This window comes from Neomonachus schauinslandi, chromosome 6, assembly GCF_002201575.2.
Source record: "Neomonachus schauinslandi chromosome 6, ASM220157v2, whole genome shotgun sequence".
In the NCBI taxonomy this organism is placed as follows: domain Eukaryota; kingdom Metazoa; phylum Chordata; class Mammalia; order Carnivora; family Phocidae; genus Neomonachus; species Neomonachus schauinslandi.
In genome coordinates, this window is record NC_058408.1 from 136,276,559 (window position 1) to 136,294,659 (window position 18,101).

General features: G+C 37.8%; 1 protein-coding gene across 1 annotated transcript; it reads right to left on the minus strand.

Moving 5' to 3' along the window:
* Window positions 1–14,110: 14,110 nt before the first annotated feature.
* On the minus strand, window positions 14,111–14,550 carry LOC110589650 (ATP synthase-coupling factor 6, mitochondrial-like). The gene is made up of 2 exons (XM_021700189.1): window positions 14,534–14,550; window positions 14,111–14,444 (listed from the first exon to the last, which is right to left on the minus strand). The coding sequence occupies exons 1-2, from the start codon at window positions 14,548–14,550 to the stop codon at window positions 14,111–14,113; spliced, it is 351 nt and encodes a 116-aa protein (XP_021555864.1).
* Window positions 14,551–18,101: the final 3,551 nt, after the last annotated feature.

Sequence of the window (18,101 nt, forward strand, 5' to 3'; positions counted from 1 at the left end):
GCTAATTGAATTTAAATTAAAAAATTTATCAATCCTTTGTCGTCCATGTATCTTGCAACTATTTCCCAATTTTACTGTTTTCTTTTCAGTTATGGACAACTGGCTCTTGAACAACACAAGTTTGAACAGCCTGGCTCCACTTATACATGGATTTTATCAATAAATACAGTTTTGTACTATAAATGTATTTTCCTTCCTTACAATTTTAACATTTTTTCTCTAGCTTACTTTATTGTAAGAATACAGTCTAATATACATAACATAAAAATATGTGTTAATTGCCTATTTATGTTATCAGTAAGGCTTGTGGTCAACAGTAGGTTATTAGTAGTTAAGTTTTTGGAGACTCAAAAGTTATACAAGGATTTTCAGCTGTGCAAGGGAGTGGCATCCCTAACTTCCACATTGTTCAAAAGACAACTGTATATGGAGTTTATTAGTACACAGAAGATATAATCTTTTCCTGGGCTCCATTTTTCCAATTAACCTATGGTATGATTTTTTTTCTTACATTTAACTTTAAAAACACTGTATGTGTGTGTTTGTCTTGCTTAGTATATAAAAGAAGGAATTGATATATATATACTGTTCCAAATAATTAACCAGGTATCTAAGCATCATTTAGTGAACAATCCATTTTGACAGTTGATTTGCAATACTACATATATCATGTACAAAACATCTTTTTATCCTTGGGTCTGTTTCTAGAATTTCCATTTTATTTTATTACTTTGTCCACCACCATGCTCATATCATACCATTTGATTTGTTTGTTTATTTATTGCTATTTGATAAGCCTTATTTAATGTTACAGAGCAGAACATCCCTAGCCTATTACATTTTCTTTTTATCTTATTTTATAACATATACTTAGCTATACTCATTTTTAAAATTCTGTTTTCCCAGATGAATTGGATCACCCTTGTTTCATGTTTAAAAATGTCCCAGTGGAATTTTGATATTAATTAAACTTAAATTTAAGATTGTACAGAATAATCATCTTCAACATCTTAAACCTTTCCATCTAGTGAATTAACCTTTATTTACTTAATTTTTTTGAAATATATTTCTCTGCCTTTAGAACTTTATTTTTTCCTTTAGAAGTTTAAAAAATTATGTGGGTCATACATAAATATGTTTGATAAGGTTATTTATAGATATTTTAGTATTTTTAGTATTTTCTTAATAGTTTTAAGTAGTATATAGTAAACTGATATCTGTATATTTATTTTATTACCCATCAACTTACTGCAGTCCTATTAATTTCCTTTTTTTTTTCAGTTTCAGTTTAATTCTTTTGGGCTTTTTGGGAATACTATCACCTCTTACAAAAAAGGGCAATTTTGAATCCCCCTTTATGATGTTGACTATTAGATTCTTCATATCTCATCGCATTAGAATGTCTAGGATTGCTTTTATTTTTTGCTTTCTAATTAATAGACTTCATTTTTTAATTTTTTAGAAGATTTTATTTATTCATTTAGAGAGAGAGAGAAAGCACATGCATGTGAGTGGGGAAGGGGAAAAGGGAGAGGGAGAGAGAATCCCAAGCAGACTCTGTGCTAAGTGCAGAACAGAAGCAGGGGCTCGATCCTTGATCCCATTACCCTGAGATCATGACCTGAGCCTAAATCAAGAGTGGGATGCTAAACTGACTGAGCCACCCTGGCACTCTTAGACTTTTTTTTTTTTTAAGGCAGTTTTAGATTCACAGAAAAATTTACTAGAAAGTAGAGTCCTCCCAAACTCCTGCACCCTACCCTCCTCCACTATCAACATCCTGCATCAGTGTAATACATGTATTACAATCAGTGAACCAACATTAATGCATCATTATCAACTGAAGTCCATGGTTTATATTAAAGTTCACTTTTTGTGCTTATATTCCAGAGTTTTGACAATTGTATAATGCCATGTAACCACCATTATAGTATCATCTAGAATAGTTCCTTTCCCCTAAAATTCCCCTGTGCTCTGCCTATTCATTCATCACTCCTTTTCCTAAACCCCTGGCCACCACTGATCTTTTTACCAGCTCTACAGTTTTGCTCTTCCTAGAATATCATCCATGAAGCATGTAGCCTTTTGGATTGGCTTCTTTTACTTGGCTATATGGCTTTGATTTTTCTCCATGTTCTTTTATTTGTTTTGTGGCTTGATAGCTTTTATTTTTAGCACTGAATAATATTTCATTGTCTGGATATACTACAGTTTATCCATTCAGCTATTGAAGGATATGTTGGCTGATTCCAAGTTTGGGCAATTATGAATAAAACTGCTATAAATATCTGTGTGTAGGTTGTGTGTGGACATAAGTTTCCAACCCTTTCGGGTAAATACCAAGAATCACGATTGCTAGATTATATGGTAATAGCATGTTTACATTTGTAAGAAATGTCCAAACTGTCTTTCAAAGTGGCTGTACCATTTTGCATTTCCGTCAGCAATGAATGAGGATGCCCAATACTCTACATCATCATAGGCATTTGGTGTTGTCAATATTTTGGATTTTAGTCACTGACTTGGTATGTAGTAATAGATTGTTTTAATTTGCAATGCCCTAATGATGGATGATGGTGAACATCTTTTCATATGCTTATTATTTACCATCTATATACCATCTTTGGTGAGCTGTCTGTTCAGATCTTTTGCCTGTTTTTAAATTGGATAGTTCATTTGCTTGTTGTTGAGTTTCAAGAGTTCTTTGTATATTTTAAATAAGCTCTTTATCAGATATGTCTTTTGCAAATATTTTCTCCCTAGATCTAAACAGGTGAGACAGGGCATATCCCACCTTATTCATGACTTCAATGGGGCTAGCTCTGTCATTCCAACATCATTGTAATGTGAGTTATAGATTTCAGGTGAAAAGTCTGCATGTTACTGTAGAGGAAATCTGGATTTAAATTCCCAAGTTACTAAACATGTCTAACAGGTATGAATATTGAATTGCATGTTTTATAACAAGTCATGTTTCTCCTTTGACTATTAATATGAGAGATTTTATTAATAGATTCTTAATATTAAACTACTTTCACACTTCTGGAATAAATCACAATATATCAATTTAATATATATAGGATTTAAATCACCAAAATATTATTTTAATTGATCTATCCTACTCTCAGTTTTTTTTTTTTTATTATTTATTTATTTGAGAGAGAGAATGAGAGAGAGAGCACATGAGAGGGGGGAGGGTCAGAGGGAGAAGCAGACTCCCTGCCGAGCAGGGAGCCCGATGTGGGACTCGATCCAGGGACTCCAGGATCACGACCTGAGCCGAAGGCAGTCGCTTAACCAACTGAGACACCCAGGTGCCCCCTACTCTCAGTTTTTAGTATCAGGTTTAAATTCATAAAATCAAATGAGGAAATTTTGTTCTTTACCTACATTCTATACTAGTTCATATGGTATGATATTTATCACTTTCCTTGAAGTTTGAGATGTCTTACTCTTAATACCAAAATCATTTTTCTTTTATTTACATTATTTCTACTTCCTGCTTCCTAGTGTTTGTTTTTCTTATCTAATTCATTGTGTTTAGTATTTGCCTTATTTCTGTTTTGTTTTGTTTAAGAATAAAAGCATTTAAGGAAAAGAATTTGCCTTGAGTTTACGTTAGGCTATAAATTCCCATTCTTAATATTCTTATTGTTAATTTTTAAATTACATATGCATATACATAATTTCTAATATATAGATATATATTAACCAATATATATTTGCTTTTTTCTTTGACTAAGATTTAATTATATTTGCATTTTACAAATTATTAGATTTGTAGATTTTACAAATTATTAGATTTGTAAAATACGTGTTTGTTATTAATTTTTAACATTAGTTCCGTTAAGGTATAAAATTATAGCCTGAAGTTAAAGGGTATAATCTATTTGATTTCTGATTTTTTTAGAATCATTTAGAACTTTGTTTATGGCTTAATATATATGGGGGTTTTTTTTGTATGTGCTTTATTGGAACTTGAATTAAAAAAAGGTATATTCTTTACAGAGTATAAAGTTGGGTATATGTTTATTAAATTAACCCTAAAATTTTATTTTTCAGAATCCCTAATTACTCATTTACTTTTATCTCTGAGCCTATCAAATGCAAAGAAATGTGTGCAAGTCACCTAGTGCCTTTTTGTCTTTCCGTCATTTTTCCGTCTTGTGTTTTTATTAGCCTTTGCTTTATGTATTTTGATGTCATTGTGTTTAACAACTGTTATCCTTTTGCCTTCTTCCTATGCATTTTAAAAAAAATTCTTTTTATACCAAGGATGAGTTTTTCAGGTATCAAATCAGTCCTTTGGTATTTCTCCTATGGATTCAAATTCTGCCATTGCAATTTTAATTTCAATTTTATTTTTGTTTAAATTCATTCAGTTTCCTTTTATTTTTCTATATCGTGTATAAATGTGAAAATACCTGTAAAATGTTTTGAATGGCACTTGGCACAAAGTAAGTGCTCAAAAAATGTTAACTATTATTGTTATTGATGACCTATCTTTTTTTTTTTTTTGCAAGTAACATATTTTACAGAGGTTATTAAGGACCTGCTTGTGTGTAAAATTGACATATTCTTGTGTGTTTCAAGAGCGCACTCTTTCTAGGTGGCTAAAGAATAATAGTCTCCTTTTTGTCACAGGTTCTATAGACTAGCTCTGCAGCTTTTTGCTTTCCCATCTTGAATTGCTTCTCTAAGTTAAATGTTTGCCCTTAAGCAAATTGGGTGCAATCTCTTTGGTCTTATATATTGGACTATTATTTCCTTTTAGAAACCTCCACCCAAATCTTAACTTGGAAGGCTGGATAACATAAACTTCATTATAAATTCAGCAATCCAGCAACCTGGATGGGAAGGGATGGGAAGAAGCTACAGTCTTAGGTTGGCCACTGTTGGGAAAACTTGAGGCCATTTCTTCTTTATTGTTTAGTGAATCATTTGTGATGGGGCCACATTTCTTTTTTATTATTATTAACATATAATGTATTATTTGTTTCAGGTACAGGTCTGTGATTCATCAGTCTTACACAATTCACAGCACTCACCATAGCACATACCCTCCCCAACGTCAATCACCCAGCTACCCCATCCTTCCCACCCCCCTCCACTCTGGTAACCTTCAGTTTGTTTCCTGAGATTAAGAGTCTCTTATGGTTTGTCTCCCTCTCTGGTTTCATCTTGTTTCATTTTTCCCTCCCTTCCCCTATGATCCTCTGCCTTGTTTGTCAAATTCCACATATCAGTGAGATCATATGATAATTATCTTTCTCCGATTGACTTATTTTGCTTAGCATAATACCCTCTAGTTCCATCCACGTTGTTGCAAATGGTAAGATTTCATTTTTTGATGGCTGCATAATATTCCATTGTATATATATACCACATCTTCTTTATCCATTCATCTGTTGATGGACATCCAGGCTCTTTCCATGGTCTGGCTATTGTGGACATTGCTGCTATAAACATTGGGGTGCATGTGCCCCTTCGGATCATTACATTTGTATCTTTGGGGTAAATACCCAGTAGTGCAATCTTTGGGATGCAGCAAACGTGGTCCTAAGAGGAAAGTATATAGCAATACAAGCCTTTCTCAAAACACAAGAAAGGTCTCAAATACACACATAACCCTACACTTAAAGGAGTTGGAGAAAGAACAGCAAATAAAGCCTAAACCCAGCAGGAGAAAAGAAATAATAAAGATCAGAGCAGAAATCAATAAAATAGAACCCAAAAGAACAGTAGAACAGATCAACAAAACTAGGAGCTGGTTCTTTGAAAGAATTAATAAGATTGATAAAACCCTGGCCAGACTTATCAAAAAGAAAAGAGAAAGGACCCAAATAAATAAAATCATGAATGAAAGAGGAGAGATCACAACCAACAACAAAGAAATACAAACAATTATAAGAACATATTATGAGCAACTATATGCCAGCAAATTAGACAATTTGGAAGAAATGGATGCATTCCTAGAGACATATAAACTATCAAAACTGAGCCAGGAAGAAATAGAAAACCTGAACAGACCCATAACCATTAAGGAAATTGAAGCAGTAATCAAAAATCTCCCAACAAACAAGAGCCCAGGGCCAGATGGCTTCCCAGAGGAATTCTACCAAACATTTAAAGAAGAATTAATACCTATTCTTCTGAAACTGTTCCAAAAAATAGAAATGGAAGGAAAACTTCTAAACTCATTTTATGAGGCCAGCATTACCTTGATCCCAAAACCAGACAAAGACCCCATCAAAAAGGGGCCACATTTCTTAACCAGTTTTCTCTTTGGCCTGGTCTCTTCACCAGTGGCAAGCTGCTGCTCTTCAAACCCTCCCACCTGACTCTGTTGCCCACTGTCATCCTTTGTTCTCATCAGACTGCATTGGAAACCCTGGGATCTCCACAGTGGCACTGACTTGAAGGCAGCTAATCTGCACAGTCAAATGCAGTCCAAGTTCCACATTTTATGCTGCACAGCCCCCCTTTACTCTTAAAGCTAGGGGTTGCTAGCAGGAGTTTTCTCCTTGATTCTTACTGGGGGGCAGATATCAATGTGTCCACGTGTCATTGTGCTAGTTTGTCCAGGAGAGTCCCCATTTACACCTGTTACAGATCAGTTAGTGACTACTGATTATTTTAGTGCTCCCTTTTATTCTCAAAAAGTGTCCTTGTTTGGGATAGCAATAATATAATTTCCATATGAGTGATCTCTTCAGAACTGTTTGCATAGCAGGTGGCTCTGTAAAGGAAGGGCTGATCTCTCTGAAAGAGACCTAGGTCTGGCACTATAAAGTAACAAACCCTTCAATAAGGGGTTGATAGTCCAATGAGGTTGTGCATGTGAGAGTAAATGCCAAGCACTGTATTCATGGGAGATCTTTCTCTTTGTTCCATTTGTCTGGAACTTTTTCTCAGAATCAGTGCACCCTCTTGGGAACCTGTATCAGAATTCACTTGGAAAGCAACATTTCTAACACATCAAACTTCATAATCAGAGGCCATGTCTCTCTGCTCAGCCACACTCATCTCCTGCTCATTACTAATCCCTTAAACTCTAGGAGGCCACAGCTGACACACATCTTTAGTGACAGAAAAGGCTGATTCAGCCATAATAAGTTGTCAGCTGGTTCAACCCTGAGCAGTTGGAGGCAACAACAATAATTAGGTTCAGAATAGGTGTAAAAACTGAAAGATAATGAAGTATTCCACATTGCATTAGGTTACTGGGTAGGCAGGGGTACTGTAACAGCTCCTTCTATAGCCCTGATTTATCCAGGCTGACAAATTAGATGCGGAAGTCATTTTGCTCACCAGGTAATGAGCAGGTATCTTTGCCAAACAGATGGTTCGGCTACTCCCCAGATAGATTCCCTTCCTCCATGAATCCCTAAAACTCCTGCAGAGGCAGGCTACATAGAGCCTTGAAACAGATCCTGCTCCCCTTCCAACAGCTAGAGGCCCAACTAAGAAGCCAACGTGGCAGGTGGAAACAAAGTTTAGGTAAGATGTTGGGTGAGATGCTGGGGTGGGAGCTGGGAGAAAATAATTGGGACACATGGCTCTCTGACCCTGTCAGCTCACCTACATTTAAATTCATCAGCGGGGACATATTTTGCTTTCCACCAACAAGATGAGGAAAGAGGTGACTACTGACTTCAGTCTTAACCCTTCACCACCAGGAGATCTTGCTTCTGCCACTCCTTGTGAGAGCAGATCAAGAACATGAGACTTGAATCCAGACAGAACTGGGTTCAAATCCTTGCTCTGCCACTTACTGAATGTGTGTCCTTAAAAAACACACTTGCTTTCTCTGTGCCTTCTCTCATTCATAAAATGATGAAGGATATTATTACATACCTTCCTCATGGTGTTAGCATGAGGAATTAATGAGATGGCATTTACAAAGTGCTTAGCGCAGGCTTGGAACATAATGGGGTTTAATTAATGGTAGCCTATATTATGATTAATATTTACTGAATAAGAAAATAACTGAACAAATGAATGAATGGATGAAATGCGACTAGAGTAGAGGGTGGAATGAATGAATAATAATTGAGTGACTCTCTGCATTAGGACCTGTGATGGCATTGGAGAGAAAAAGGTGAGCAAAATTCAGATGCCATCCCTGATGTACATACAGTACTGCAGCCAGACTTTATTTTTAAAAGGAAATATAGCATTGATAAATGTCCTTTTAAAAATGGAGTTAGATGCTCCATGAGAACATAAAGCAAGAAAACTTGATCTTAGGGGAGGTTTTTCTGAGAATGAGCCATTTCCTGAGACATGATCATCTCAGATCTGAGGGATGAGAAGGAGTTAAGGAAGGGGAGTGGAGAGCATTCCAGAAGAGGAAATAACATGGAGGTCCTGCAGTGGTGTATGTTTCATAACCTTGGGACCCTATAAGGATTTGCTTTCTGCTCTAGTTCTCATGGTGTCTCACACAGAAAACCTGAGCTAAGGTAATGTCTTAGTAAAGATGCTACTTATTAATATATTTGGGTCACAGACTTGGAAATCCTCAAGGGCAGAGGCTGGGTCATCACCCTCTATATCTTCCAGTGCCTGGAATAGCAACTGGGCCATATCGGTACTCAACACCCATTTAACAAACCAAACCAAATTGAACCCAGAGACAAAACTTCTCCAGTGGAATGATTTTTGAGAGAATGAACAATGACCACACCAACCTCAAAAGTTCTCATTTTGAGGAATTTTCAGACAGATCTGCTAAATGTTGAAGCTACCCCATCCCTGGCCAAGTGGGACTATTCTCTAGAGATGATGGTCAGATCCAGATTTCATTCAGTATTTATTGAGAACCTACAACATGCCAGACACCTTGGCCTGGGGGAAACCCATTCCTCACACTTGACAGATTCTGGAGGCAGTAGCTGTTGGCTTCCTTATTATACATCCTAAATGCCAAATTTCTAGAGTGTGTCAGAGCAGGCTGGTTTATTTAGACAGCAAACAAGCCTTTTGGTTAGAGGTTTTGAAAATAATGCAATCTATTTTCCTTCCTCCTAGCAATTTTCCATTCTTATGTAATATGTGTTCTATAAAGCTCTGGCCAAGCCAGGAAGTAGAAAGTAGCAGCCAGCACATATCGAATGTACTCAGGACCAGGGGGCCAAGACTCTGTGCCAGATGAGTCTGAACTTGCTGGATGCCTTGGCTTGACAAATTTACAGTAAAACAGGGAGTGCAGGTGAGTTCAAAACCCCTCAAACACAGTGATGAACAGAGAGTGTAAGTGGAAGCCTAAACCATGGGCAGCACCAATGATTTGGAGAATGGACTTCATTGGCTCATGTTTCCTAGAAGAAGGAAAAGACTGAACCTAGGAAATCTGCTCTCCATTAAGAATCTTTCATTCTGGTCTCTATTTCTGGTTCTCTCCTTCGGCCCATCACTGTCTTCTTGAAGCAAGTATCTGCAGGTGGCTTTCGGAGTGGATGATTGACCTTTCCTGAAAGTTCATTAACTAATTTAAGAAAGTATTAGAAATCTAGAGGGCTGGGGCACCCAGGTGTCTCAGTTGGTTAAGCATCTGACTCTTGATTTTGGCTCAGGTCATGATCTCGGGGTCATGGGATCCAGCCCTGCATCCGGCTCTAAGCTCAGTGTGGGGTCGGCTTCAGATTCTCCCTCCCGCTCACTCTCTGTCTCTCTCAAATAAATAAATAAAATCTTAAAAAAAAAATTCTAAAGGGATTCTTACCTAACTAGAATTATTTTTACCTATCAGGAAATGGGGAGACAGATGAGCTCAGAATTTTTCTACCACCTTTTGTTAGTCTAAGGGAGGAAATGTTTTCCTTGAGCCTCTTAGAGTCCTTGGCTGAGTATCAAAATTAAACTAACAAAGATTAACAGGAGAAAAGCATACAAGTTTATTTAATATAAGTCTTACATGACATGAAGTCCTCATAAGGAAATGAAGACCCAAAGAAACAGACCTGTGTATCATTATGCTAGATTAGATAAAGAGTCAATAGTCATGGAGAAATATTATTGGTTAAGGAGTATGAGGTAATTATAGTAAATTGGGGGAAACTTAAAAAGGCCTGTTTGTTAGAATTTTTCTTGCCTCGTATCCCTTCACCTTTGGAGATAAAGATGCTCCTTTCCTCCTGGTATAGGGAGGGTGCCTCTCACATGAGTTTTAATGCCCTGGTTGAAGGAAGAGAATGAGGAGAAGGTCAGAGTGACCTTCCTGCTTCTGTAGTTTTTTTCAAACACCTTCAGCTTAAATTATTCAATATGCTAAGGCCATATTTGGGGGGAGTGTGTCCTGAACTCCATCATTAGTCTCTCTATACTTCTTGTCCACTTGCCCAGCTTCACATAAAATATAATATGCTACAACTGTCAGATTTAATGGACCAGTTCTAACTGGCATCACTTTTGCCTCTACTCCCAAATTTTGGAAATAGATATAGATTTCCGTGTTTAATTGAATAATACATTTTAATAATTGTTCTTTTCTGAGCAGGAGCCTTGAAACACCCAGTCCAATAGTTTTTAATTCAGTATAAAGTGTCTCTTGATACTTTTATGAATCTTTCCATACAAATGAGAGGCTGCAATTAACATAAATGGCTGGAGAACACACAGTAAGCTTAATCTTTTACATAGCACCAACTTGAATATTAATCACTTCAGCTGGAATGAGAAGGGATAAATGGTAGCCTTTGATACTGAAGTACATTTTGAAACAAAATTACTCTTTCCTTGATTTATTTGGGAAGAATTAGAAAATTTGGCATATGCTTGTCCTCTAGGATGACAAAGAGAAGTAGAAACTCTCCCATCCTGTTCCTCAGAAGCACTGGAATGTTAAGGGATGCTTCCTGTTACACTGACAGTGAACCCTACTCCTCGCACTTCATAGCTATCTGTGTGATGAACATCAGAGTCAGTGGCGGGGGTAGAAGGAGTACTGCATGTGCTTAGCCATTGGTCAGATGAAGACCTTGCAATGGCTAAATATCACTGGTCCATGCTGCCTCTTCCTTAGAGATAGATGCCTTGGTACCCACTGGCTTTAGGACCAACCATCTTTTGAACCACTTGTTGCCTAAAAGTATTTTCACATCTCTGGAGGCCCCCATAAAAAATACAACTTAGTGTGAAATAGGTTGCAGTATTTTATGGTAGTTATGGATCTCTATTGCCAGTCAATCCCCAGGTAGCACCTTAGTTTCTTTACAAGTCTTCCAGTTCCTTCCCTTCTAGTCCATCCCAACACCCACCACACCAGTGTAGGCTCTCAAGACCCTTGCCTGTCCCCCAGCAATAACCACTCCTGGTCCTCCAGCCCCCCTCCCATGACTTGTCATCATCTACCTTACCACTCTGCACATGAGAGATTGGGTGAAGGGAGAGATGAACTTGGGAATCACAGAGACCTAGGTTTGAATCTGGGGCCCCACACTTTGTAGCTATGTGAACTTAGACAAGCCACTTCACTTCTCTGAGCCCCTATTAACTCACCCACAACATGTGAATAACTGCCTTTCTTTCACAGTTCTTGCGAAAATTATACAGGGAAACACATATGACACCCAAGTAAAGTACCCTTACTGTTGGATGCTCATGCATGCTGAGACAATCAGGAAGAATGCCCCAGTCTTTTACTTGAGCTTAGGGTTTTATCTTCTAAGCTTTGTGGAGTCTAAAGAAAAGTAGCATTTCAGGAGTGGTTCCTCTTCTTTCAACTCATCACTAGCTCCTTAACTCAGCCTGGGCCTTCAATCTCAGCTTTTGTAGCCATTTTACATAACTACTCCCTCAAAGTTACAAAAGAGCAATGTAGAGGAGAAAGAAAACTCTTCCTCTGGCCTCCTAGGTTCAATGGCTGGGACCCATGAATCAAAATGATAAGAAACAGATTAACAGGAGAAAAAACAAATTCAATTACTTGTGTAGGCATGGGAGTTCACAAAGAAATGTAACTCAAAGAAGCAGTTAGAATTTGGGGCTTTGCACATTGATCTTTCAGTTGGTTCCAGTGCTCCTCTGACATGCCCCATTGTGTTGTTTTATTGTTTTTTGTTTTTTTTTTAAAAAAAACACTTTCTTACTTTCAAAGGCACTATAAGATGTCTCAGGATCATCTTGCATATTTCCTGTCCCAGGCCTCATAACAGCAATTTCTCTGAGAAATCCTGGTTCTTTTATTGGGGAATGGTATTAGAAACCAAGAGCTGGGTATGAGGTATACTCATTACTACTGGGTGTCATTTCTTTTAGGCCCTATCAAATGATGGAGCAAATATATGAGTGTATACTAACCTGTATATATACACATATCTAAAAATATTTCTATGTGCAACCATCTGTATGTATATCAAGGTACCATGAGTTCTTACTGATGTCTCCAACTCTCATCTATCATCACTGAATCATTCTATTCACCTCCCCTTGCTTATCTGCAAATTACTACTCCAACAGTGACAAATATGGTTCCCACTATCCACTACCCATTTACTTAATTGTTCAAGTATGTATGTAAAGCAGTATCAGAATTTATAACCTGTATTTTCATGGGAAATAACTTTATCAACTAGAGTGCAGATCTCATGTGCAGTTCCTTTCTTTTAGACTTACAGGTGCTACTCATTTCCACAGTTACTTAGATCAGCACCTTTTCCCCTTACTTCCTTCAGTAACATTGTTTCATACATTAGTAATACATTTATATTCTCTTGCCACAGTCTGTAGTCCTTTCTGGGACCTGGGAGTTGTTTTTAACCATATTGATACAATATTCTAGTCCAACTTTTTATACATCAATTCATAAAAGTGGTCACTATATATCCATTAAAAGGGGTGGACTTCAGAGTTTGCTTGGAAGGTATCCTTTTTCTGCCTCATCCATCATTCTGAGGTCAGAGAAAATTTAACTTTACAATGGGAATTTTCTCCTTATTCTATACTTAATCATTAGCTTCCTCAAAACTATGGAAGGTTATATGGACTTTAGGTACTAATGCCCATTGTGTCTATATCATGTGATCCTTTTAATAAAATTTTGTCCTGATCTTTTCTCCCTGTGCCCACAAAGCAATTTCCACAGCCTGCATAAATGTTGGGTATTGATCATGTCCTTGAGGTTTAAGGTTTGGCAAATTTGAATACACTCAGGTAGCAGAGAGGCCAAAAAGAGCCAATGACAGACATAGTGTTAGCCCTCTATATGCCTATGCCCTAGCCCAGCCTTCCCCCCAGCTCCCAAGTCCTTCCTCTTACCCCTTAGAAACTCTATAATTACATTTTTTCAGTCTTGTTTTTCCTAGAAGAGGATCTTAATAGGATTCTGTCTGTGACTTTGCAGAATCCAGTTTAAAGGAAAGAAACTGTAGAAAACTATCTCCTCAAACACTAGAGATACAACTCAATTACTAAAGAACAAGCTTGAATAACCACTAGGTTGTAGAAGTCTAGGCTGAGCTGGAAAATTTCAGTAGTATAACTTCAAGAACATAATGTTGTATCTTGGCCTTAGCCCCTCAGCATTAAACATGACTTTCATTGTATTTGAGTGCTGCATTCAGGTTCAAGAGTCCTGCCTGCTTCAACCAATCCGCATGGCACTCACACAGGGACACTTCTGGCCTGCCTACTAAATGGTGGCACAGAATTATGTTTCTAAGTAGCAGCAAAGCCATTGTCAAAAAAGATTGTTTTAAAACCTGAGGGAGTTGTTAGCACTGAGTAATTAATAATAAGCAAATGCTTGCAGATTAACAGGAATATGCCAACACTAAAATTGCCTAACACTTGGAAAGCAGGTGGGTGCCAACACACACACACACACGAGTTCATACACTATAAAGAAGAAGGCTTCTTTCTTTCTCATGGCAATATTTCTGACTCAGGCTGCATATTTAGACATATTTTTAAAAAATATTAGAAGCAGCTTTATACTATACAGTGCTCATAAAGATTCACATTTAGGGAGCTCCAGTGAAAATAAACATTAACTAGTTCTTTGTTTTTTGTTTTGTTTTTTTTTGACAGTTGAGAAATGTATGTTTATTCTGATCCAGTTGTACAACTAGTCTAGGTCAAATTACCAAATAAATTTTACATGGTTTTTTCAGGACTGGCGCTTCTTGATGACTTCAAATTTAGGAACTTCAAATGTGAAGTCCAGGAACGTATTCATGTCTGCTTTACCATACATTTGCTTAAGCTTCAAAAGCTCCCTCTCTAGGTCTTGCTGGTGCTCTGGGCCAGTATCAGCAGGTCCTCCAGATGCCTGTAGCTTAGTTCTGTATTCTCTACTCTTGTCCATGAAGAGTTTCTGTACGGGATCAAGTTCCCTATTAAATGCCACTGCAGTAACACCAATGTTGCTCCTCAAATGAACTGAGACTGCAGACCTAATGAGAGAGGAGAACTTGAAGAGCCTCTGAAGAATCATGCTGACTCTGTGACTTGCACTCAGTCCTGAGCTGCCAGAGCTTCCGCTGCCTCCAGCATTCTACTTCTGGTGATGGCTCCGCCCCTACCCACCTACCCACCATCACAATGCATTATCGATTTTTTTCTTTTCTTTTTAATTTTATTTTATTATGTTATGTTAATCACCATACAATACATCATTAGTTTTTGATGTGGTGATCCACAATTCATTGTTTTCGTGTAACACCCAGTGCTCCATGCAGCATGGGTATCCTTAATACCCATCACCAGGCTAACCCATCCCCACAACCCCCTCCCCTCTAAAACCCTCAGTTTGTTTCTTGGAGTCCATAGCCTCTCATGGTTCATTTCTCCCTCCGATTTCCCCCCCTTCATTTTTCCCTTCCTTCTCCTAATGTCCTCCATGCTATTCCTTATGTTCCACAAATAAGTGAAACCATATGATAATTGACTTTCTCTGCTTGACTTTTTTCACTTAGTATAATCTCCTCCAGTCCCATCCATGTTGATGTAAAAGTTGGGTATTCATCCTTTCTGATGGCTGAGTAATATTCCATTGTATATATGGACCACATCTTCTTTATCCATTCATCTATTGAAGGACATCTCGGCTCTTTCCACAGTTTGGCTATTGCGGACATTGCTGCTATGAACATTGGGGTGCATATGGCCCTTCTTTTCACTACATCTGTGTCTTTGGGGTAAATACCCAGGAGTGCAATTGCTGGGTCATAGGGTAGCTCTATTTGTAAATTTTTGAGGAACCTCCACACTGTTTTCCACAGTGGCTGTACCAACTTGCATTCCCACCAACAGTGTAAGAGGGTTCCCCTTTCTCCACAACCTCTCCAACATTTGTTGTTTCTGTCCCTGTCCATTTTTGCCATTCTAACTGGTGTAAGGTAGTATCTCAATGTGGTTTTAATTTGAATTTCCCTGATGGCTAATGATGATGAACATTTTTTCATGTGTCTGTTAGCCATTTGTATGTCTTCTTTTTTTTTTTTTAAAGATTTTTATTTATTTATTTGACAGAGAAAGACACAGCGAGAGAGGGAACACAAGTGGGGAGTGGGAGAGGGAGAAGCAGACTCCCTGACGAGCAGGGAGCCCGATGCGGGACTCGATCCCGGGACTCCAGGATCATGACCTGAGCCGAAGGCAGTCGCTCAACCAACTGAGCCACCCAGGCACCCCATTTGTATGTCTTCTTCAGAGAAGTGTCTGTTCATGCCTTCTGCCGATTTTTTGACTTGATTATTTGTTTTTTGGGTGTTGAGTTTGAGAAGTTCTTTATAGATCTTGGATACCAGCCCTTTATCTGTAGTGTCATTTGCAAATATCTTCTCCCATTCTGTGGGTTGCCTCCTTGTTTTGTTGACTATTTCCTTTGCTGTGCAGAAGTTTTTTATCTTGATGAACTCCACTAGTTCTAAAAAAAAAACCCTGCTTGGATAACTTTTTTTTTTTTGCTTGTTTTTCATACTATGATTGCTCAAAAATCACCACATGCCTGCATCCTCTAGTTAAGGAAACTATTAGCTGGAGTCCCAACCTGTGAGATAAGCATGTGCTCCCAGAAGAAAAGCCTTGGGAGCCTTCTAGTTTTATAACCGGAACACCAGCCTGTGTATCTGTCGAAGCACTGAGCGACATTGTGAGCGGGAGACAATAAGTCAAATATGATTTTGAAAATTTAATGTGTCAATTTAAAACTGCCACTCACAGACTGGTTAGAAAACCAATTTTCAGAGGAGCAGGTCAGAAGTGGTAAACAAATTCCCACTGCTAAGCAGTTGCTGATGTAAATTGTCTGAATGAGAGATATTTATTCATGACCACAGTGGGCTCAAAAAAATTAATTTGGAGACTTTTTTCCACCTTCCCTGGAGTATGCAATTCTTAAATAAATGATCAATAGCTGACTTGAGCCAAATAGAAGAACTTGTCCAGGATCAGGCAGGTAATTACTTACAGTGATGAGCTGAGGAAGTAAGGCATCCGGGGATACAGTGGCATTAATCATGGCTTTAAACCATTTCTCCCTTTCTAGCTGCATTATTTGAAAAATCACTGAACAACTTTGTCCACTAGAAATTTCATAGATCAGGGTGCATGTTTCAGACACCTCCGTTTTGAGGCCAACCCCCAGAGCAGACAGAGAAAATTATTAATGGGAAGTCATGGCATTTTGTGCTTTTTTTGGAGACATTGCAGTTACTGGTTGGCCAAGAGAGACTGAGTGAGTAGAGGCTGGGGGAAGGTGAATGATACATGAGCAATTTGGGCCTGTAAATATCTGTTTAGTTGCCCCGTGGGAATCGAGGGTAGAACATTTGCTCCATTTAGTCCTTAGAACAGAAGGCCAACAGCTAGTGCTGGAACTTTCAGCCTCTACAAACTGGACCAAGATGAAAGGTCTAATATGGATGGAGTCTGGCATTTCAGCTGTGGAAGTTCCTTTATTTTTTCCCAAATGTGATTAACTCACAGGCCCATGGAAGAAAATTGCAATGCAGTGTGGCAAAACTGAAGGAACACAGGGTGTGCGGGTGTACTCACCCTACAAATTTTTCTTCTGGGAATCTAGAAGTAGTTACTCAAATGTGTAAGCATAGCCACAGCTAAAACGATAAGCAGTCTCATGTTCATCCCCAAGAAGATGGGCTAACTTAAAAAAAAAAGAGGAATCTCTTGTAACCACAAAAAATGATAATTTTATATATACATATACAGTATGGAATGATTAGTGAGATAACTAAGTGAAATAAAAGCTAGAAACCGAAGAGTAGATATGGTTTGCTTCCATTGGTATGAAAGAATATATATATTTATATATTTTTATACATTTTATATATTATCACTCTGTATAAATGTTTAAAAATTCTGAAAAACATCCAAGTAACTATTTACAATGGTTGGCTTTTAGAAATGGGGATGGAAGTCATAAAAATGGGGAGAGAGGTTTACACTTTCCCTTTGTCTTTAATTATTTTTCTTACTGTAAACATGTATTGATCATAAGATTAAAATTCAGTTAATAATAAAGTCCCTTTTTATTCAGAAAAACACAGATCTAGTAGTATTGCCCTTAGTTCTAATTCCGCTATTATTTGGTGACCAAAAAGAACTTACTAAAACCAGGTCCCAAGGGTCAGAAGTAGGCTCTACCATTTACCAGTTGCATGATCTTGGGTAGGTCATTTATGGGTTTTTCTGTAAATGAGTAGGTTGGACTAGACTTGGTACATTCAAAGAAGATAGCACATCTACTGCCTTGGCTAAGTGTTTGGAAGACTAGAGGAGAAGCAGAGGGATTCCAGGTGCTGGGCACACATCTCTGCTTTAAAAATGGATTTAACCTTATCTAGTTTGCGTATATAGAGCTTCCATGTAAGTTACAGTTAAAAGAAAGGTCTTGTAGCTAAAATATACTGAAAAACCTAATATACCATGGATGTCATGGACGCACAGCTGTATTGGTTACCACTTATTGAGTACTTAGAATGTGTCAAACACTTAGCTACAACTTTATATGTAGCATTTCTATTAATCCTTACAGTAACTCTATGAAGTAGGTGCTGTTATCATCTCCATCTTACAGTTAAGGAGACATAAATAATCTCTCTTGCCCTGGCCTATATCCCATAGCAAGAAAGCAT